Source organism: Sabethes cyaneus, chromosome 2 (genome assembly GCF_943734655.1).
Source record: "Sabethes cyaneus chromosome 2, idSabCyanKW18_F2, whole genome shotgun sequence".
Lineage (NCBI taxonomy): Eukaryota > Metazoa > Arthropoda > Insecta > Diptera > Culicidae > Sabethes > Sabethes cyaneus.
The window spans coordinates 130,720,064-130,744,333 of NC_071354.1; the positions used below are offsets into that span (position 1 = coordinate 130,720,064).

Below are 24,270 nucleotides of genomic sequence, written 5' to 3' on the forward strand. Positions count from 1 at the left end.
ACATCCCGTGGTTCTAGAGTGCGCGTCGGTGATGGTTTAGGCGGCCGTATCCAAGCGTGGGAAGCTTCCACTGGTGTTTATCGAGAAAAACGTGAAAATCAACGCCGCGTACTCTAAGGCCGAGGTTCTGGAGAAGATTGTGGCCCCGGCACTTCGTGACCACTACGAGAAAGATCATTACGTCTTTCAACAGGACGGCGTACCGATCCACACGGCGAATAACGTCCAAGCGTGGTGTCGGGAGAATTTGACTGATTTTCTCGATAAGACTTTGTGACCTCCCAGCTCCCCGGATCTTAAATCCCTGGACTTTTATGTATGGTCGTATATGCTGGCCAAGCAGAGCGAACATAAAATGAGCACTATGGACCAATTTAAGAAGCTCATTTCCAAGATCTGGGACGAGATGCCCATGAATCAAGTGCGTGCCGCGTGTGATTCTTTTGAGAAACATCTCGAGCTCGTCATAAAGCACAAAGGGGGGGGGGGGGGGGGGGGCGCTTGCATCAAATATGTTGTAAAGGTTCTCAATAAACACTGCTTCAATAAAAATTGACTCAGAAAAGAATATCTTGTATTTTCATAATTATCATGGCATTGTGGTTCCAAGTAATGTTTCAGGCCAAATCTAAATATTATCCATCAATCGGTCACCAGGTAATAATTGAATCGTTTGTTTAAGAAACCCCACACACGCCAATTTTATGAAAATTAAGTTTTTAAAAGTTTTTGAATCCTTGAGGATCTACACCTTCCCTTAAAATTCTAGGCAAAGTTCGTTCCACGAACCCCTTTTAATTGGGGTTGCAAATATCCGCTTGTTTGAGAAACCCCAAATATCCATGTTTTGCGATAATCACCCAGAGCGGCTCTACAAAACTAGCTCGAGGGTAGGTACAAAACTATCATTCAATATTTACGTGTGATGCTGTAAGTAGCATTCGCAACACAATTCAATCGTATAAAAATTTCTTCAAATTCGGAAAATTGCGAGCTGGGCAGTCAAAAAGAGGAAACATAGAGTTCCAAACGTATAAAAATCGGAAAGAAAAGGATACTCCAGCTGAAAAAGTAAGAGCTGATTGTAAATGCAAAGAAGGTTGGATTAGTCGATTAGGTCGACAATGATAAACGTAAATAAACCATTCTTGTAATCTAGTCCGCTAAAACCTGTTTCAATCTCATTCCGAAAATCGACAACACAACGTTAATAGCACAATATAGAATAAAAAGTTTGATCTTTTATTTATTTTTTCTTAATATGAGTAATCCATCGAGCGCTCCCGATTGTCTATAAAATCAATTGTTTATTAGTTCGAAGTATTTATCGCTATTAACCCCTCTAAGGTCTACATCATTTTTAGCACCCGAAAATTAACAAAAAACCGTAACCGTAACTTTTTTATCTTTCAATATTTTTTCATCAAATTAAGCAATTTTCCCGAAAATCTTTTCTATTTTCATAATATCTACGTATCATGGCCACATGTGAAATGGTTCCGGAGTTATTCCGGTGTTCCTTGGGAGACCGCGACATCCCTTTTCTAGATAATGTTGCTAAATATTTGAAATTTGTTTGAAGCATGTTGCTTTTCCGTAACAGATCATCGACTGTGGTCGAATTTGTTACATTGCTGCAGTTACAAGCCATGGTGCGCGACATCCGGATCAGGGGGGACACTATGAATCCGAAACCGGTTCCCATAGACGGGCATTACAGCATCAGTAAAATATGTCATGTCGCATATCAAAAAACATCAGCTCTCGACAAAATAGCGATTAGTGACCATTTCATGTCTCCAAAAGGCCGATTTCCAGTTCTGGACAAGTTCCTTAGAAATCCGTGCCTGCATGGATCAGGGAAGAAAATCTTTCCGAGGCCTGGAAGTGGCCATATGGCCTAAAGGTGCTGTTCACGTCCATAATCATAGTACGGTTATTATTCAACATTCAATATATTAAATTTCTAGTTATATTATTTTTAATTACTACTAGAAAAGCATCGAGGTATTTTATTTGATGTAAATTAGTGCTACTCTAGTCTATTTCATGAATTCAAAAACCGCTTCTGCTTCTCAGTCAGCACGTAATAAATTAACATTCGCAGTGATGTATTGCAGAAAACGTAGAAAATTATACACTATGAACATGAAAAGATCACAAATTTGAATAAAAATGGCCAAAAACTACTTAAGTGAACCAACGATTTCTCGTTTGTTTGAGAAACCCCAAATATCCATCAACTTTAAAGCATTGCAATTTGAACTGGAATCAATATTTTGATCGAAAGATGAGTCTACATAATTTATTATACATATTGTCAAAGAATCTCATACCAAAAAATATAAGGCTTGGTTCAAAATTTGGAGAAAATCAGTTTTTTGTTGTTCTCCAACAATTGTGTCACGTGGACTTGTGGTGTTTCTCAAACAAACGATTCAATTGCAAATAAAATTGAATTTTGTTGAATTCCGCTTTGCCTATTTTTTTTTTAAAGATAACTTAAATTATGCCCTTAAATCTGCAATAACTTGAGAACGGCTAGGTTTGAGAAAAAGTTTATATGCGAAAATTTGTTCAAAATTACGCGTAGAATCTGATTTTGTTTGAGTTTTACAAAAAAAATTGAGGATATTTTTGAAAAATTTGTCTAACTTCAAAATTTAAAAAAAAATCCGAAGGAGTGTCCATCGATAGCTCTTCACCTGATTTTAGGGCATAACTTAAGGTATCTTTAAAAAAATTAAGGCAGATTGCAGAGGAAGGTTTTGAGATAATGGACATTTTATGATTTTTATCATGGTTTTCTTTTTTCTTTTTAGATTTTAAAATTGCAATAATTTGAAAACGGCTGGGCCTAAGAAAAAAGTTTATATGACATAATTTGTTCAAAATAATGCGTAGAATTTGAGTTTGTTTGAGTTTAACAAATCCTGTAGAATTTAAATATTTTTGAAAAACTTTCAAATTTCAGATGTAAAAAAAATCCGAAAGAGTGTCCATCGATAGCTCTTCACCAAATGCTGGGGCATAGCTTAAACTATCTTTTAAAAAAAAACTAAGCAAAACGGATGGAAGGGTTTTGAGATAATTGATATTTTATGATTTTTAACGTGGATTTGAAAAGTTTTTTCCTTCAGTGTATTATTTTCCTGAAAATACACTTAATTTCTTACAACTTTTTCTTTGACGTCATTTTGATCAAATAAGTAGTTTTCAAGATATGATATTTTGAAACAAAATACGCCCTTTTGAAAAGTTACTTTGACGAAAAAATCACGTTTAGTGGAAAATGAATTCTTGCGTGGTATCCATCATATCAGAAAAATTTCAATCCAATCAAAAATAGTCGAGTCAAAAATTGCCTTTTTTCAGCGTTTTGTGCTGGAATTGCTCGTATGACTCTTACAAAGCTTTAAAGATAAAGGACATATCGGCACAAACTTTTTAAAAGGGCCATCTGCAAAATGTAAACAAACCGTATGAGGGTTTCTTTTCCTATGCTAGTCCAGCAAAAAACAGCCATCACCTAGTTTGTTTACATTTCAAAGGAGCTACTAAGACAGCACAGCATTGTTTGAGAAGGACTGCTGGTATGCCATCCGAACCCGCAGAGGACGACGTTTTGATTCGGCTGATGGCTGATTGTATTATGCAATCCAGCGACTGACTTGATGTAGGAACGTTACGTGCCGCAAGCAAAGCAAAGCAAACCGTTCTATTCAAACGGGCTAATAGGCCGTATGAATAAAACAGTTTACTTTACTTTTCCGGTTTAAATCGTATGGGAGCATTTGCTCCCACGGCCTAATGTCTCGCTGGATACAATGTTGACAAACAGCTGGTAAATTTTCGGTGAGCGCGAGCCCGTTTGCGCTTCATAGTGGATCGTCGAAATGTAGAATAAATCTTTAGAAATACATTTTATTTTCACAAAACTATTCTTTTTCAACATCCGCTAGCCAATGTTTTCTGAATTTCTGAAGATTGCTTCTATATTTCGGATTGTGAAAAACGGTTGGCTCTGCTTTTGATGTTTAAATGGGCTCTCGAATTTTCGGGTCGCCGAAATAGTAACTATATTCCCAATGCGATAAATGCTTGAAACTGACTCATCGTATACCGCCAAGTTTAAAGTGACCAGATTTTTTTTGGACGAATGCGGGACGGCGAAGGCAATCTACCCTGGACTGAAAACAAGGATTTTAGGTTAAAAATAAATGCATCGAAGGTCAAATACATGAAAAGATAATACTCAAACTGACAAGTTCGCGACTCCCATGGACGGTAGCCCGGTATGGCGTCGAACTAGAAGTGGTAGTGAGTTCGCATAGTTGGGATAACTTGTGACCGCGAACAACAACACTAGTCAAAAGATCCAGCACCGCATGCACGCGGGAAAGCCGGCTTATTTTGCTCTTTGCAAAATGCTACCATCAAGAAGCATATGCCGCCGTACGAAGCTGACAATGTACAAAACCTTTATTAGACCAGTAGTTCTTCATGAACTTAAAACAGTGATGCTGCTCAGGGAGGACATACGCACCCTTGCCGTGTTTGAGGTATGTCCTGCGGATAATATTTGGTGGAGTACAAAGTGAAAGCGGAGAGTGGCGGATGCGTATAAATCATGAGTTATTTCTTAAGGATAAGGATTGCTCGTACATTTGACGAAAGTGGGGACATCGACAGGGGACATACGTGCCAGATGACTCGACCAGGTCGAAAGCAGTTTGAGACTTCTAAGACGCCTGGGAAACTGGCGACGAGAGACTCAAGATCAAATTGTATGGCGATAATTGTTTAAAACAGCACGAACCGCCTCGACGTTATGCTGATGACGATGACCGACGGTGGGACATATTGAATGACTTATCAAATCAAATGAAATGACAGTCAATCAAAAAACAGGGCCGTCAATTGATACAAGTGCAGTATATTTAAGGTCGCCAGTTATTCAAATTAAAAACAAACCCCGTTAGTTTGCTGAGCAATCGTTCTAATGAACGGCGGTCCACGGTACAACAAAGTTATTTAGAGGAAAATTAATACAAAATATACATAAATTTTTCAGTTGAATGCACTTGTTTCAACAATAATTCATAAATAGGAAACTTCTTGAAAACCTCTTAGAACTCATCTGTAGCATTCCTCTGAGCGTTTCAATATTCAACTGGTACGATTAAAAAATAATCAATGCGGGACACTTTCCGGGACGCTTGGTAATCCGGGACAAGCCATCCAAATCCGGGACAGTCCCGCACAATCCGGGACGTCTGGTCAGCCTAGCCTAGTTAGCTTCGAGGTACGATGCTGGCATAACAAGTCAGTCATCGTATATTCGAATGTCGGCTGAGCGGTGCTGCTAGAGTCAGCAGGATCATTGCACTAGCCCCGTAATTTTCCTGTACTCTAATAACCGGTTGTGGAGTCTTTCGATAAAAAGGAATCAAGTCTTTATAACCCGTTCAAGATATTTATAACCCAAGGCTTTTGACTCATCGAGGTTGAATTTGGGGGTTGCATAGAAAATTTTTTGTTTAGATATATTTCAAACATAGCAAAATGGTTTATGATAGCAAGTAGGTATCATCTGATTCCTATAAACTTTTGCAGTTTTTCTCGTCTGATTTTGCTCATGATTCCGGACCAACAAGACCTACTGACTATGCTATGTCCCAGCCCATTACGTCGACTTCGATATCTTCGGGATTTCTCCGGATATGATTACCATGATATGCTGATGAAAATTTACTTGACGATTCGTTGCATCAAGGATTGTCATCGTTTTCCGACACTTTTGGACACATTTATAAATTGGTGTAAATCAAACTACTTGACTATCAGCATTCCTAAATGTGAGGTAATGGCATTTCACCATAATAAATCGCCGATCGTATTTGACTATAGAATTGATGGTCAGATATTAAAAAGGGTCGATTTCGTCAACGATATTGGTGTCACACTGGACCCGAAAATGGCGTTTGATCGACATAGTGTAATGATAATTTCAAAAGCAACCCGCCAGCAATCCGTCGTTAATTGAGTGACGGCGAAAGGTGAAGACGTAAGACGTTATTTGTGGCAAAACTGGTTGATAGCAAGATTAACTGCCAAATTTACTGTCGTTTTTAAATTTCCGTGCATCTCAAAGGACTCATACCGTCGTCGCTGCTGACTAACCAGTTTCACCGCACTATATTTGGCCGCAATTAACCATTTGCATCGTGAATAGGAACTTTTAACCAAGGTGAGGAATATTTTGAACTCGACGAACCGTTGAATAAGCGTTTTGTGACAAAAAGATTATCGTAGATAATTAGTATTAGTTCATTTAGTCTTTAAGTCAGATGAGTTGCAAAACAATACAACAATAATGTACACAAAAATATTAACGGGAAATGAGCAGTCATTAACTTTTCGTCGTAAACATAAGCCCAATTTCGGAAGCAGTTTTTGGGCACAAAACAGAGGTTCTGTATTTGAAAATGTATTCACTGAATTCTTCTTTGTTTCAAACAAAAAACTGCTTTTGAAATGTACAAAATCAATGACGACTCATTTCACTTTAACGCTGCATATTCTACGTGCAACAGTCATTGTTACTTACTTTTTACTAAATGTTGCAATGTTAAAGATTGACTAGGAAGTTCAGTGATAGAATCGCAACACTCGTCTTCTTTCCACTGGTGAGTTGACAGTTGCCGGGTAATACTGGTATGGCGCTCGGGGGAAGACGACTCCATCATTTCAGGAAGATTAGTGAGACTTAAATTTTCAATACCTAGTCCAACAACAGATTGAGGGCGTACTTTACGTGCAATAGAGCGACGCTTTGTTTGTAGATGTGGTGTTGCCTGATAAGAAAAGATAATCTTTTTAAATTTATCTTATTTTTTTTAGTTTCAGCAAGAAAAGTAACTTACTAGGTTCAGATATTCCAGTTTCTGAAGGATGATGTGAGGTTACATGTGAAAAACAAATATCAATATGCATAGGTATGAAATGGAAATAGTGTAAATATATACAAATTTATATTGCCGATTGAGCACCAAATCGTTTAGGGAATAAACAACGCCCTCAGCTTAGACTGAATCGCAATACTGAATTTTGCAATGTTGCTGAGTAACTAATATTTGTAGGGTTTTGTATTGTAGAATTTTTACATTTATGCAGCTTTATATTGAACACTCGAGCGATGACCACACCATGTTACGACAAATTTGCAAGTTTGTTTTGAATTTTCATTCGTTTAAGAGTCGTTGTAATCGTGGACACAGAGAAGGAATTTGTGAAAAATTTGGGATATTTCAAAGAACCTGCAGCCACTCGGTACCATCAAGCGATGCAAGGAAACCGGAATGACGCAATGCTGCTAATACTATTTCAACACACCAACTGCGGACGAAACAGTGCTATGACCGAGATCAAGTTGCCACTGCCTTTGATCTTAATCTGTCACGATAGACAATCCGTCGTGCCTTTCTGTGTTCATCTGTACAAATGTTAAACGTCATCTCTCATGAAGTCAAATTTGAGTATATTTTTATTTTTTTTTCGACGTAATTTTAATTACTTCATCAAGAAAATTTACCATCATTAGGACAACTGTGGTCTGTTGATGTTGACTTAATAAATGACTTTAGGGAAAATACTCCCCAAACCTGGTTGTAAACGCACTATAAGGGCACCGGAAGCCATCAAACGAGTAAGAGAATGAATTCGACTGAACCCACATCAGTCTGGACGCGACGTAAGATGGGCAAGGAACTGGGAATGTCAGAGTGAACCATTTAAGCATAAGCATAAGCATAGGATACCGCCCGTGTGCTGCTACTCCGTTATTGGCCAGGATCTATGAAAATTGCAAAATGATGGCCGGAAAACCCCTGATTGGGACAGAACGATATTCCTCATTGTGCAACCTCACCAGCTCCCTACATGCTGATCAATACCGACGCCGGCCACGTCCGAATGCGAGTCCTGATGGGATGGGCAGGAATGTTTGTCCAACACTTGTTGCTACTATAGACCAAGGAATCCGCTGCATCTTCACAAACATTTCCAGAAAGGAATTGTTGTTAGTAGAAAAGAAAATAGATCAGGATTCATATTAACAGATGGTGTGATCGGTCGATGGAAGCTACGCGTGAATTCGGTGTAATTTAATAAGAACGTGCGCGATGTATCTTGGCATTATACCACCGACGAACTAGGACTCGAAAATTTCCATTCGGATAGGTGGTACGGATGTCATTGATTGTCTCATCTATTCAGGTTTGACTTAATAAAAAAACAACGGTTGCACGGTTTGACTGAAAAGCAACAAGTTGCAAGAGTCGAAAGACATCGGCAGCCGCTCAAGTGGTACGGTAATTATGAAATTCTATTTTCGGACGAAAAAAATGTTTCTGGATCACAACTAACAAAATGATTGGATATATGCAGCACATTTTTCTGACATTCCTCGAAGAAACTGGCTGTTCAAAGATTCGAAAATATTGCCAGTGTGATAGTATGGGGATTTTTCTACAAAAAATTTGAAGCTTTCATTGCTGTTCATTGAATCTGGTGTTAAAATAAACACTGAATATTGCTGTTGTAGTTGAAAACCATAATAATCGACGTGCGACATTCGGTTTTATTCTTGTTCTGTGAGTCGCAGCTACGTCGCACGTGGTGCGCTGTGATCGCGTATTGATGCGCTATACAAGAATAAAACAAAATGTCGCACGTCAATTATTACGGTTTTCGGGAGAACGTAAGGGGCTCTGTAGCCGCAAGATTACCGAGTCTGCTTTGACAAGCGAGTGGTCGTGGGTACGAATCTTAGTAGAATCAAGCCATTCGATGTCAAGTGATTTTAGCATGGGTTTATTCTCAGGCCCCTCATTTACCCTTCCCTTCATGCTAAATTCTATATTTACCTTCTGAAGTCTCTTGACAGTGCATATGTCCCTCCTATAGTTAAGTGTACTGGTCAGAGGAACGAATGCGTCCTCGCTATGGACGCCTATAATATGGGATAGTGCGGGATAATGAAGAATAAGTGGGTAAAGTAGATCAAGCTTTGAAGAAAGGGTTAACCCCAATACACACAAGCACGCATAAAATTTAATAAGCATATCGCTCCCTCAATAGCGATTGTAGCAAAAAGAAATGCAGTCCAGGCTCCAGGTCATACAGCAAACACCCTGGTGATATCACAATAGATCAACTATATTGGTCGCACTGATGAGTCCACACATGGAAAAAAGGGATAACTACAATAGTCGGCTGTTTCCTGTAGAAAACTTAGACGATGATAGAACAAGGTTGATCGACACTAAAGCTTGTATGTTGAAGAATATTGCAAGTTTATGACGTTTAGAAGTTTTTCGTGTGATGAAAAAAAGAAATCAAATAATTTTGCCTTTATGATCGCAAATACTTTGACAATTACTACTGAATTTCTAAAAAATGCGAATATGTTACCAAAGCACTCCCTTTAATTGTGCACATATTGGGTGCTTTAGAAAGTTAAACTCGTTAAACTGTAATAAATCTGCTTATGCACTAAACATGCAAAAAAGTGATAAAATTGCATTGCACCTTTGCAAATTTTTGAAGGGGGGGGGGGGATGTTTGTTGACATGTACTTTAGAAACTAAGTTTCATCAGAGAGAGTGCTATCAACCACTAATCGACTTGGTACAAAATCTGTTAAATCTACAGAGTGTAAGTGTGGAAAATGATATAACGGACTAGAAAAATGCAACGTTAACTTATATACTTACTGTAGGTGAATCCAACCCCAACTTTGGAAGATCTAAGCATCGAGTTTCAAACTGTACCATGCCATCAGAACCCTACAAATATAACACACTGGCGTTTTTAAATATACTCTTTTAACTGTTATATGTACGACAAGAAAAACACCTTGAGTAAAGGAATAAGAGTACCCAGATACCCCAAAATTATTGTTATACTATTCACAATTTTGAGTCAATTTTTATGGAACAAATGTCATTCAATTCGTGAACATACCTAGTTTTAAACACTGAATTATTTGGCCATCAAAAGACATACTGTTCCCAGAAATCCGGCATTTTAATGGAGTATCTGCTATGAGGTAGAGAACTGATGGTATTCAAGAATCATCATCAGTCATGTGCTTAAAACTTACTATAGAATTTTTTGTTTGTATTGATTATAATCACTTTAACAGCTTAGGTCATTCGTGACTTCTGCAGGGTTGGGATTTGAACCCCGGCGTGAGAGGCGTGAATGCTAACCACTATCAGTGGGCGGGATCAGTGAAGGATTTAACGTAAAACCTAGTAATAGAAGCATCAAAGTTCTTGGAATTATCATTTCGGAACTGGTTTTTACAGGATCACAGATTATAGTTTAGGATTCTAGATAATGCTTAGCAATAAAACCATCCGTTATATGTTGGAAACCAGTTCCGAAATGATCAATCAAAACTACCTGTAGCATCTCGAAATGACAAAAGAGCTGCTAAACCAATTCTAATATTGTCTAAAGTGTTAAAATAAATTTATAGTGTAACGCAATTGAACTTTCACATTTATATGAACACGTTTATATTACACTAGCTGACCCGACAAACTTCGTATTGCCACAAATTAAACTGTGTTGTACCTTGTACATAAATCGTGAATCGGTCACAATCTCGAGTTTTGAAAATTTCTGAGGAGTTCATGGGTGTTTTGATATACAAATTTTCCTTACAGTAAAGTAGAAAACAACTCCCCATCGCTCAGCCTGATAAAATAAAGCGGATAGCATTTCAATATTCGCCATCATTACGAACCATTTCGCCGAATACCATTTTGCGGAACACCAATTCTCGGTTGACCATAACGCGGAATATAGAGTTTCGCAGACTACTATTTTGCAAAAAACCTTACGCGGGATGTACCATTTCATGGAAAATCATTTCGTAGAAAGTACCATTTCGCAGGGGTGACCCAACTGAAGGAAAGTAATAGAGGTCAGTCAGTAGATCTAGGAAAATAAATAAACCTAGATAGAGGTGATCTCTACGGGGGGCTGCCCCCCGCAGTGGCCGGCGCTTCCGACGGCAGGTCACCGGCAACACTCGCGGCCCATGGTCGTCTCGCGCTGAATTATCTAACGTTACTATTGATAGTTTTTGGTGGTCTTGTTATTGGTTAATGTTTTATGAGTCTAAAATTTCTCGAGTTTGATTAGTTTTTGAGTTACGTAAAAGGTTCTGTTTTATTTGTATGAGAGTCCCTATTCCCCTACCACAGGGGTGAGGGGTCTCAAACCATCATTAAAAAAAATCCTGCCTCCAAAACCAAACCAAACAACATGCTCGATGTCGTGGAAGCCATCGCCACAAACACAGTGGTTACTCTCTGCAAGCCCAATACGAAAGAGATGCGTGTTTAACGTGTAGTGATTGGACATAAGTCTAGACATCACGCGAATGAAATCTCTACTCACATTCAATCCCTTGAACCATGCTTTCGTCGATACCTTAGGAATGATGGAATGTAGCCATCGTCCCAATTCATCTATATTCCATGATGTTTGCCAACTAATGAGCGACCTCTGACGCAAGGTACTATAAAATTCGTTATAAGCAATTGGTCTATCGAAAATAATGCCATCAATTGCACCCACCTTAGCTAAAGAATCAGCCTTCTCATTACCCGGAATGGAGCAATGAGAAGGGACCCAGGCTAAGGTAACCTTAAAATTTTTATCAGTTAAAGCACTAAATAGCTCCCGTATTTTCCCCAGGAAATACGGGGAGTGCTTTACCATCTTCATCGATCGCAGAGCCTCAATGGCACTGAGACTATCTGTGAAGATGAAGTAGTGGTCTGTGGGCATAGTTTCGATGATTCCAAGGGAGTATTGAATTGCAGCAAGTTTTGCGACATACACGGAAGCAGGAGCATCGAGTTTGTAGGAGGCAGTAAAATTTTCGTTGAAGACACCGAAGCCAGTGGACTCGTCGAGGAAGGATCCGTCAGTGTAGAACATCTTATCGCAACTAACATTTTTAAATTTGTTGAAGAAAATTTTGGGGATCTCTTGCGATCGCAGTTGATCCGGGATACCGAAAGTTTCTTCTTTCATGGTGGTGTCGAAGAATATAGCAGAGTTCGATGTATCTAGTGATGCGACACTCATGGGAGTATACTGAGAAGGGTTGATATCTTGAGCCATGTAGTCAAAATATATAATCATAAATCTAGATTGAAATTGAAATTCAACCAGCTTTTCAAAATTATCAATTACTAATGGGTTCATAATCTCACATCGAATGAGTAAACTTTGAGACTCATCGTATGGGTCGATTGCATGCAGCCTAAGGCAATACGCAGACAACGGTATTGTATTCTTTCTAACTTGATAATATGCGTATTAGCGGCGGATCGAAAGCAAAAACACCCATATTCAAGAACATATAATATCGTTGTTTGGTATAGCCTTGTAAGATCTCCTGGGTGAGCTCCCCACCAAGTTCCGGTAATTGTATGAAGAAAATTTATCCTCTGTTTACATTTTTGAATCAGATACCTAAAATGGTATGCCCAAGTGCATTTGGAATCGAACCAGATACCGAGATATTTGTAAACTAGTACCTGAGCGATCGTTTTACCCATAAGTAGGAGCTGAAGTTGTGCTGGATCATGCTTCCTAGAAAAAACGACCAACTCTGATTTTTCCGGGGAGAATTCGATACCCAGCTTTAACGCCCAATCGGACAAATTGTCCAAAGTATCTTGCAAGGGTCCTTGCAAATCGTTAGCCGTGGATCCTGTAATGGAAACAACGCTATCATCTGCAAGTTGCTTTAACGTGCATGACTCTTCGAGACAACTATCAATATCGTTAACATAAAAGTTATACAGAAGAGGACTTAGACATGAGCCCTGGAGAAGACCCATGTAGCTAATTCGAGATGTTGTCAAATCATCATGTGTAAAACTCATGCGTTTTTCCGACAACAGATTGAGCAAAAAATTATTCATAACCGGTGAGAGACCCTGCAAGTGAAGTTTCTCGGTCAAAACTTCTACGGAGACAGAGTCAAAGGCCCCTTTAATGTCCAAAAAGACGGATGCCATTTGCTCCTTCTGAGCGTAGGCGAGTTGAATCTCAGTAGACATCAACGCTAAGCAATCGTTTGTTCCTTTGCCCCTGCGGAAGCCAAATTGGGTATTTGAAAGTAAGCCATTCTCTTCGACCCATTTATCCAGGCGAAGGAGGATCATTTTCTCCATTAACTTTCGGATACAGGAAAGCATCGCAATCGGCCTATAAGAATTATGATCGGAGGCTGATTTCCCGGGTTTTTGAATGGCGATTACTTTCACTTTCACTGGAGCAGTATTGTTGCAAGAAAGGAGAGCTATAGAAAATTCTACCATTGTAAACGGAGGTTCATTTGCAATCGAAGGGGACGCGTCGCGAAAAGATCTCTGAGCCGGGACAGACCTTCTTGGCAAAGTCGAGAATCCATCGGTTAGAGTACTCCGCACTTTCGTTTATAACGTTACGGTTCCGCATGCGTCGAGCGGTGCTCCAAAGAGTGCTCATCGCTGTTTCTCTCGACAACCGCTCACGAACCGACGCCAATATCCGCGTTTTTTCGCTTTCATCAAACTCTTCATCTGTCTCTCAAGTACCTCGTACTTCCTAAGCAAATCTATCGAACCGTGTTTTCGAAAGTCCTTATACGCCAAGGACTTTTGCGCGTACAGTTCAGAGCACTCTTTGTCCCACCAAATGGTGGAAGACCGCCGGTTGAACGTTTTCCCGGGTGTCGGTTTCGTCTGAGCTTGAGTCGCGGCGTCGAGGATCAAGCCAGTAATAAAGCCGTAATCTTCCTCCGGAGGAAGTTCATCGCGCGATTCGATGTTTTCTGAGATTACGGCCGCGTAGCGTTTCCAATCGATATTGCGTGTGAGATCATATGTAACATTGATTGAATGCACGGGCGTGTAGCCATTAGTAATTGATATAAGGATTGGCAGATGATCACTACCGTGGGGATCATTGATTACCTTCCACTTGCAATCTAACGCTAGTGATGTTGAACAGAGAGATAGATCCAGTACGCTGGCGCGGGCTGGAGGATTAGGTATACGTGTCGCTTCCCCAGTGTTTAGAAGTGCCATATCGAAGTCGTCAATCAGGTTATTATTTAGGGAGGATCGGTTGTCGTCGTATAACGACCCCCATTGAGTGCAATGGGAATTGAAATCTCCCAGAATTAGCAAGGGTGCGGGAAGCAATTCTGCAATATCAGAAAGTTGCTTCTGCTCAATCCGCACCGATGGAGGGATATATATCGAAGCGATACAAAGGTCTTTTCCTTTTATTCTAGCATGAATGGCAACGACTTCTATATTCGAGAACGAGGGGAGATCTATTCGGAAGAACGAATAGCACTTCTTGATCCCTAGAAGTACTCCTCCACCATGTGATCCTCGGTCTCGTCGGATGACGTTAAAATCGTGGAAGTTGAGATCATTACTTGAATTGAGAAAAGTTTCACAGAGCGCGAATACGTCACAGTTAGAAATATTTAATAATTGTTTGAGAAGGTCGAATTTGGGGATGATACTTCTGCAATTCCACTGTAACACAGCGATAGAGTTCTCAGCATTGTTCGACGCATTACCCAGCTAGCACCAACTCGTATATCAATGTACGAAAACTATCGTAAATATCCCCTAACAAACTCGAAATCGTAACTAAACCTGGACAAAGTGGGATCAAGTTGATTTTTTGTCGTATATAATGATAATGACTGCCATACATACGATTTTCAGCACAAAATCGTAGAGTAGTACGGAGCGACTCGCGCTTAATCGGATATTATCGTATATAAATACTTATATAGTCGTAACGCTCAAAATTACTCATAATAACGTATATCGCCTCCAAAATAGTACGGATATGCCAATTTTGCGCATGTAATACGATTTATTTAGCATGTATCTGTACGTAATGCTGATTTTTACCTTTTTTATACACATGAAAATGCTAGCTGGGTAGTCATCGAAGGATACGATAGCTGAGAGGAGGGGCATTGTGCAGTTAGTTACTTCAAAAATGTCTTAACTGTGGGAAGAAAGGCAAGTAGAAAGCTTTTGAGTGGATCCGAGATGTTGAAGGTTTGAAATATCCAGTCCACAATGTCAGAGAACTTCAAAAATCCCTTTCCCGATTTGATCTCTGAGTGTAAGTTGGATGTGTCAGGGGTTTTTGGTGCACCAGAAAGCGGTGGGTACTCCTGGTATGATCTCAAATTTTGCAACCCTGGAGGTACCTGCTTCGGATTTTTTTCACCGCTTTTCTTCGAGTTTGATGTATTTTCCATTCCGCTCGGGGAAATCTTAAGTCCTTTGCGAGTAAGTCGAGGAGAGTTAATTGTTTTCCTCTTCCTAGAGCTTTCTTGCATGGCATAAGAACATCCTTCGAGGGGTTCGTCAGAAGTACCCTCGTCGGTTGGCAAAAAGGAATAAATATTTTCGTTGGTCAATGGCTCGGCTTTCTTGAGCATTTCTGCAAAAGAGCGCTTGGAACGTTCCCTAAGGGAGCGTTTAATTTTTTCCTCGCGCTGTTTGTACGTGGGACATGCCGCGAGATCATGTGGGGTTCCCTCGCAGTAAGGACACTTCTCAGTGTCCTCATTACAAGCGTTCTCCACATGATTGCCGCCACATTTGCTACAGCGTGCCTTATTGCAACAGTAGGAGGCTGTATGACCCAACTGCTTGCAGTTCTGGCAGTTCATGACCCGCGGTACGAACAGGCGTACAGGCAGACGAACCCTATCCAGAAGGATGTAGTTTGGCAATGCAGATCCGGCGAAAGTTACCCGAAAGGATTCCGAAGGGCAGAATATTTTCTTCCCGTTTTCGTTCGATGCTGAATGCAATTGCTTGCAGTCCAGTACCTTTACCTTTTGCAGCATGGAGTTCTTGAAACAGCCAACGCCATGCTCCAAAATGTATTCGACGGTGAGGTTCCCATCGGTAACTACACCGTCAATCTCTACATCCTTGGCAGGGATGTACACGCGATACTCTCTCGTAAAAAGCTCGCAGCTAGCAATTGCGTTTGCTTGCTTCAAGCTTTTCACGGCAACTCGCAGTTTATTCGGTCTCACCTTTGTTATCTCGGTTACGTCCGAAAACTGTTTTGCCAGGTCTTTGCCAATTTGTAAAATGTTCAAAGGTTTCGTTTTGGGCCGGAAGAAAACAATAAACGGCCCCTTCGAGTCATCCGGGTAAGCCTTAATCCGTTGTGCAACCTGTAGGTCCGAGGCTGGGAGGCCGGACGGGGCTGGGGGACCAGACGAGACTGGAGGACTGAGCGGTAAGTTCAAAAGAGGTGAACTAGGCGGTGAGATATCTAGCTCATCTATTTCCTCCTCGTCCGTTCCAACGTCGATGAACATCGCGACGTTGAGGTTTTCCATTTTAGCGGGAGCAATAAGCTCTACCGCTCATGTACTTTAAAAACTGGGATTTAGGGGGGGATTAATTTAACGGAAAAGCAATTTATCAAATAATCAAAAAAAAAATTATAAATATATAAGGAATTCAATACTTCACCAAACGCAATCCAAACCACCTGGTAGGTGAGTTGATCTCTTCCTGGCTAAGTGACGCTGTGCGCAAACAATACAGCAGGACCGACTGATGTCGATCGATGCTTCTGTTGCGTCCTGGTTAGCACGTGTTCGGGGCAGCACACAATGAAAATTACAATGCCGCTTGTCGGGCTGTGCTATTTCGATTGCATACGATATACGGCACTGTAGCACAAAGATTCGGGAGGCAAAAAACTGCAACTTCACTTGTGTTGTGTCGAAACGAACGGCACAGCACACCAAGCACACAATTCATTGGCCTTGAACGCGGATTAAAAAGCAAAATTTTTATACTTTACGGAGCGATCGTACAACAAGTGTTAACTTGACAACGGTTGTCACTCGAATGGGGGGGTCCTAATTCATTATAGAAAAAATTCATGCCTCCAAAAACACCCACATGCCAAATATGGTTCCATTTGCTTGATTAGTTCTCGCGTTATGCAGAAATTTGTGTTTCATTTGTATGGGAGCCCCCCTTCTTAGTGGGGGGGATCTCTAACCATCATAAGAACCTTCCCTGGCACCAAAAACCTCTACATGCAACTTTTCACTCCGATCGGTTCAGTAGTTTTCGATTCTATAAGGAAAATAGAGCAAACAGAAATCCATTTTTATAGGCATAGATTTGTATGGGAGCCCCCCCTCTTAGTGGGGGGAGGGGTCTTTGGCCATCGAGAGAACCTTCCCTAGCCCCAAAAACCTCTACATGCAAATTTTCACGCCGATCGGTTCAGTAGTTTTCGATTCTATAAGGAACCTAGGGACAGACAGAAATCCTTTTTTATAGGTATAGATTAATTTTTTTTTCTATTTTGTCTTTGATGCGAAACGTGCACGCATTTTAGGTCGTTGACCAAAATATTAAAAGTTTAAGAGCCCAGTTACAACACGTTAAAATATATAGCGCATTTCTTAGGAATCGCGAAAGTCTGTCGGTAGTGCGCGATGAAGGAAGAATCGAAAATCCTCAGCATCAGGTCGTTTGAGGGGACGAGCTTCAGTAACAGAAGCTTCCGAATGCGAGTTTACCGTCAACAGTTTGAGGCACTGCATTGTATAGAAAAAAATCAGAGCGGTTGTGTACAAGACACGACCGCATATATAGGTGACGTAGGATCACGTAAGTCTCTTTGTAGTGATAGTAGCATGTATCCATGCTTGTAATCATTCGATTCTTCATGTATACATGCTATATGCAACATATATACATGCTACATGCGTTGGGTGTGGACGTGGTACACTAATTACGTAACGCAAAAATTGTAGTTTTTTGACCCCCTCCCTCCCCTATGTAACAATAAGTAACGCTTGGCATAGCCCCCCCTTTAAATTACGTAATTACGTTAACTAAACCTCCCCCCCCCCCTTTATTATTGAATGAAAATCGCACAATCCGTTTAATTTTTTTTAGTTTTGCAAACTCAAGAAACCATCGATTCTCTATTCCTATCAAAACTACTATGATCAGAATGTCAATTCTGAATTCTGATCAAACTGTATGATTTAACACAACCAAGTCTGAGTTCAGAACAAAAATTTTGATCAAAATGGATTTGATCAAGTAGAATCGAGGCTAAAATCATAGAGTTACACAGCTGAAACAGCAATTAAGCTTCACCCCATGTTGCATGTCCGGCCAAACAGTTTTCAGCTGCTCAGATTTATTCAGCAAAAAATAATACCGTATTTTTTCAATTTGATAAATTTGTTGCGTAATTCTTCTCAAGACTCCCCCTCCCCCCTACGTAACAAAAAGTAACGCTAGCTTGACCTTCCCTCCTCCCCTCTGAGTGTTACGTAATTTGTGCACGAAGCCTTGTATGTAACATTTATCAAAGTAGTAACATTGCATACGTTCAGTCCTCAGAAGATTTCAGAGTTATTTCTATGTGCATGGGAAACAATTTAACAAAATCAAGAACACAAACTATTGCTTTCCTGCTACCTTACAGAAATTAAAGATTGTTTTTATTACCCATGGTCCAAACAGAGTCCTATTATAACCGAACACTACAGCTGTAGCACATTTTTCCAACACAGATATCAAATTCGCCTAGGTTTAATCGTCTCGCAGTAAAGAATTTGCGATCTGTTAGGACAACGAACTTGTCATTTTTTTCTGGCACACTTCCCTAACACAGACATCAAATTGGACTAGGTTTAATTTCATTTGTAAGAAATCTGTTGGCACGAGGGGACTTTGTCACTCTTTCTGGCGTACTTCCCAAGCAAGGATATCAAAATGGTCTAGGTTTAATCGCGGTGTTAAGATATCTTGTTGAAATGAGGAAAGTTGGTCACTTGTGTTGGCTTACTTCCCAAGCACAGATATCAAATTGGTATAGGTTTAGATCATCGTAAAGAATCTTCCAACCAATCACGAAGCGAGAATTCTGGTAATACATAGGTTCATTATTTTTAATTTTTCAATAGTTCAACATCAAGAATCCATACTTTTTTTCATTTGGGCCAATTCTTAGAAGATTTTCCAATCCATTGGTGTAAGAAAATCGTTCAGGAAACCACTAAGCTATTAGCGTTCAAAACCTGACCACTTTTCGAAAAAGATTTTTTGGAATTACCCCCTATACCAGCTACCTTCCTGAAAGACGTAGTCCTACGTCAAAAACTCCGATTTAATCCACCTAGTGATGAAAAAAAGTTTGTTATATCATCTTTCTTGTTATTTGAGAAAGAAACCGACACGCTTCAAACAGAATTCAACTGTTCTTTCAGTTGGTTTCAAAATCATGAAAATCGAGTCAGTTAGGAGCCGTTCAAATATTACGTAACGCCAAAAACGCCATTTTCACGAGCCCCCCACCCCCTTGTAACAATTTGTAACAATCGTTTCTTGCACCCCCGCCCATACCCGTAACGCATAACTTTTACAGCTGTATGTACGCTCGATCGCTCTGCCGACGATTGCGACACAGTACCTTATTGCAATTTAGCTCACGAATGACGGGTAATTAATTTTTAGGTAATTGTATATATTTTCCCTAAATAGTTTATTTTTTCGATATTTCTATTTATGAAGTTACGCGTAACATTATCGCTCAAAGCCCCCTAACCCAAAAAATTGTGTAGCAATTTGTAACAGAAACTCAACATACCCTCACCCCCTGCTGCGTTATGTAATATTTGAACGGCACCTAATACAAATGTTATTGTTGGCCACACTGACCTTTCCGCACCTTCCATCAACCTATTGACCACACTGGTCTTTCTGCACCTTTCAACAAGCAGGAATGTTGACAGCAGCCGTCAACCGGTGAGTCAGCATCAGGGCCCTACAACGTCACCTTCAATTGCATAGCGTCACTCATAAATGAAGCAGTGAATCTTCGGTTTCTACAGAAGCAGCACCGCTTTAGTTTCAAACTAGCTTCAGTCAGCGACAGCAAAACGGGTTTCACTTCGTCATGACGATCAGTTTCAACTTTTCTTTAGTACTTTTTTATCAAATATTCAGAAGAAGACCAGCAACTTGGAATGCAAATGAATTGAATTTGAGTAACAATTCCTACAATGCAACGCATATTAAAGTTAACCTTGTCAATGGCGACAAATCGTGCCTGACTTTCTGCCGTCGTCAATTGAAACCGCCACCAACTTCAACTGAAGCTTGCTTGAAACGTTCAGTTCAACAAACGAAGCAAGTCACTTCATGTATGAAGTGAAGGTAAGAGAAAGTCAGTTTCATTTATTTGTTTCGACGATGCCGGGCCCTAGTCAGCATACCTCTACTGACAGAATAATTTGTTTGTTAAAATCTAAAGTGGTTAGAGCTAAAACACTACCTGAAGCTATTCTTAAAATTAATTTGTTACTTGCTAATTTATTACTAAATTTGCTGAACTGAATTTGTGCTTAAATACTATTCTCTCTTAGTGGTTCTAGTCGGTAAGACTTAAATTACTTAAATATAGGACTTAATCTTAATAGTGATCTATGAGTAGGCTGACCAGACGTTCCGGATTGTGCGGGACTGTCCCGGATTTGGATGGCGTGTCCCGGATTACCAAGCGTCCCGGAAAGTGTCCCGCATTGATTATTTTTAATCGCACCAGTTGAAACGCTCAGAGGAATGCTACAGATGAGTTCTAAGAGGTTTTCAAGAAGTTTCCTATTTATGAATTGTTGTTGAAACAAGTAAATTCAACTGAAAATTACCTTGTTATACCGTGGACCGCCGTTCATTTGAACGATTGCTCAGCAAACTAACGGGGTTTGTTTTTAGTTTGAACAACTGGCGATCTTAAATATGCTGCACTTGTATGAATTGGCCCTGTTATTTATTTATTTATATTATTATCTTCAACTTAGAGTTGTACAGACAATTTGTTTTAGTCTAATAGTTGTATCCTACGCTTATAAATAGTTTTGCTAATGTCGAAATCGTACACGGCACTAGTATCATTACAGACATGGCCCAATGTTCGTTGTACCCGTAGTTTGTACGATGAGAAGGCTACCACAAAAGGGAATGATTCCGGAGTTGCCTTCGGGGGACACGGATGTTCATTTGGTTTAAAAGAGAGCTGCAATAAACATCTCCGTTTAGTAGTCCGAAAACAAAAAGTCTTTGCAATAATTTCCGTCTCGCAGCTAACGAATGCAGGTCGATCAGTTTACAGCGTTCCCCATAGGCTGGTAGATTTATAGGATCATTCCAGGGCAGAAAACGCAGAGCGTATCTCAGGAAATTTTTTTGGATAGCCTCTAATCTATTGATATGCACAGCATGGTATGGAGCCCATATAACAACAGCGTATTCCAGAATGCTGCGGACAAGTGCACAGTACAACGATTTAAGTGCGTATATATCCTGGAATGCTTTAGTGTTTCTTTTCACGAAACTTAGAATTGCGAAAGCCTTAGCTGTTATTGTAGAGATGTGATCATTGAACCTGGTTTTACAATCAATAGTAACGCCCAAATCCTTAATAGTCTGTACTCGACGTAAATGGTTTTGCCCGATAGTGTAATCGTTTTGCAGGGGGTCACGTAGGCGGCTAAAAGATATGACGCAACATTTCGTGAGGTTAACTTCCATGCCGTTCAGAGTGCACCATCGTGAGAGAGAATTAATATCGCCTTGAAGAGCGCACCCATCAAGCGCGGACTTAATTTCACGGAATATCTTTAAGTCGTCTGCGAACATAAGTTTAGAACAGCTCAGATGATTAAGATGACTGCCTTGAGGCACACCGGATGGCACCTCGAAACAAGCCGAATTAGTACCATTAATGCTGACAAAAGCTGAGCGTTCAGTAAGGTATGATTGGATCCACTGTGTTACCCAGGTTGGTAACCCCATACATCGCATTTTTTCTACTGCCAGTGCATGTGGAACTTTGTCGAATGCCTTGCTGAAGTCGATGTATATCGCACATCGACCTGTCTTCTTTTTTCAATGCTCGTGATCAGTGAGTTGACGAATACCATCAAATTCGTGGCTGTAGACCGTTTTCTCATAAAACCGTGTTGGTGTTCCGAAATTATTGCGTGTACTGCATGATACACAACATCATAGACCATCTTTTCAAGAACCTTGGGGAGACAGCTCAGAATTGAAATTCCGCGATAGTTCTCAATGTCGAGGACATTTCCAGTCGTGTGTATAGGAGTGATGGACGCGACTTTCCACATCGTTGGAAAAATACCACAATCTAGTGAACGATTGAAGATGATTGACACGGGTGTAGCGAGGGATGTGGCAAATTGTTTAATGAACGATGGTGGCAGACTGTCTGGACCAGGTTATTTGATTTGATTCGATTTGATAGGGTAATTTAGGGGAATTTGGACATCCTAAGCAAATCATCTAGTATCCCAAAATCTATGCATCAAAACTCAAAAAAATTGAATCGAATACTGACATTTACTTGTTTTCTGTTTACCAGCGGAGTTTAACAATTGTATCTAGCTTAGTTTTGCTAAAATATGTTAAAATAAAAATAATGATTTTTTGGCATCAAAATTTTGTTTTGGGTGATATGGACACCCACTGGGGTGAAATGGACAATGTGTAAAAAACGGTTGTTTTTAACGAAATAACATACTGAAGCTCATAGCAGATAACTTAGGAACACATATTAACTTGTAATAGTGTTTCGAGCTCAATTCCGTCTATCTGAGTGGAAGAGCCAGTTCTTAAGTTATAGCAAAATCACTTTAGTTTTTTCGCAAGTAAACGAAACCTTACTTCGAAGAATCTAGATCTTATTTAAAGTCTTATTCGACATTTGTCACATGCAAGTGCTTCGGATTAGTTCCTGGTGGCTCAGAGAGGGTGGTCAAACCTAAAGCTGAAGATATAATGACAGTTCGACATATAGATTGGGATAAAATAGTTACGATAACAAAATGAATGTGACATTGCATTTTGCACAACCATAGACATTCAGGGATTAGCCCCGAGTGCCTCAAAAATCACAAATTTCAATATGAATCTGAGTATGAGGGAAAATGACCAGAGAAATATTTCGTTCAGTTAGTTCTCAAACACATCGAAACCCGATTATTAAAATCCCTGACTTTTGTTGCGAATGTTCCCTTTGGCGATTGGCAGAATTGCAAATACTCCCAAATACTCAAAACCCATTCTTGATTGTCTATAATGATCTTTTCGGTGGATTCTTGTTTTAACATCACATGCACATCTTTTTTGTACTTTTACGTTATCTAGAATTGATGAGACCGAAGAAATGGTTTAAAATCAACTGGACCATTTCACCCAAAAAAAACTGTCCATTTTACCCCACACAGCATACAACAATATGAGTTTAAAAAAATGGATTTATTTTTATACAATCTAGCTATTATTTTCTATCAAACAGTTTCTCTTATGTAGCCAAATAGAACTGCACTGCACAATAATTTGAAAATTTTGTTAAATCACTGGAAAAATCTTAAAACCTAGAGCATCAAAATTACATTTGGTGTCGTTTTAGGCAGTTGTTTTGTTTACATTTACATTTGGCAACACCTGTCAAAGTTGAGCCCAATTTTTTACGTTAATAATGGTGTAAGAAGATAAGGAAGAATTTGAGAATAATGTGAATGAAGAGAAACTGCTACTTTCCGAGATAAACCACCTGTCCATTTTACCCCAGGTGTCCAAATCACCCCAAACGACCCTAAGTCATTCAATATGTCCTGACGTCGGTCGTCGTCGTCAGCATAACGTCGGGATGGTTCGTGGTGTTTTAAACAATCATCGCCATACAATTTGATCTTGAGCCTCTCGTTAATAGTTTCCCAGTCGTCTTAGAAGTCTCAAACCGCTTTCGACCTGGTCGAGCCATCTGGCACCCCTGTCGATGTCCCCACGTATGGCATCCTCGTAGACGACGTGTCCGGCTCATCGTAGCCTACCGACTTTCGTCAAATGTACGAGCAATCCTTATCCCTTAAGCAATACCTCATGATTTATACGCATCCGTCACTCTCCGCTTTCACTTTGTACTCCACCAAATATTGTCCGCAGCACATGCCTCAAACAAGGCAAGCAAGTGATAAAAATTAAGCATTACGCACACACATACACACATACACACACACATACACACACACACATACGCACACACACACGCACACACACACACACA

At 39.9% G+C, this 24,270-nt stretch overlaps 1 protein-coding gene across 4 annotated transcripts in view; it reads right to left on the bottom strand.

The window, feature by feature from the left end:
* Nucleotides 1-24,270, bottom strand: part of LOC128737158 (F-actin-uncapping protein LRRC16A) — a 162,101-nt gene that overhangs the window by 35,123 nt on the left and 102,708 nt on the right. For 2 of the 4 annotated variants that reach the window (XM_053831730.1, XM_053831729.1), the window contains exons 14-16: nucleotides 9,777-9,848; nucleotides 6,927-6,947; nucleotides 6,611-6,875 (exon numbers count right to left, since the gene is read on the bottom strand). In XM_053831730.1, coding sequence (XP_053687705.1) covers nucleotides 6,611-6,875; nucleotides 6,927-6,947; nucleotides 9,777-9,848 — 358 coding nt within the window. The remainder of the gene's footprint in view (nucleotides 1-6,610; nucleotides 6,876-6,926; nucleotides 6,948-9,776; nucleotides 9,849-24,270) is intronic. The other 2 variants (XM_053831731.1, XM_053831732.1) reach the window with 2 other exon arrangements.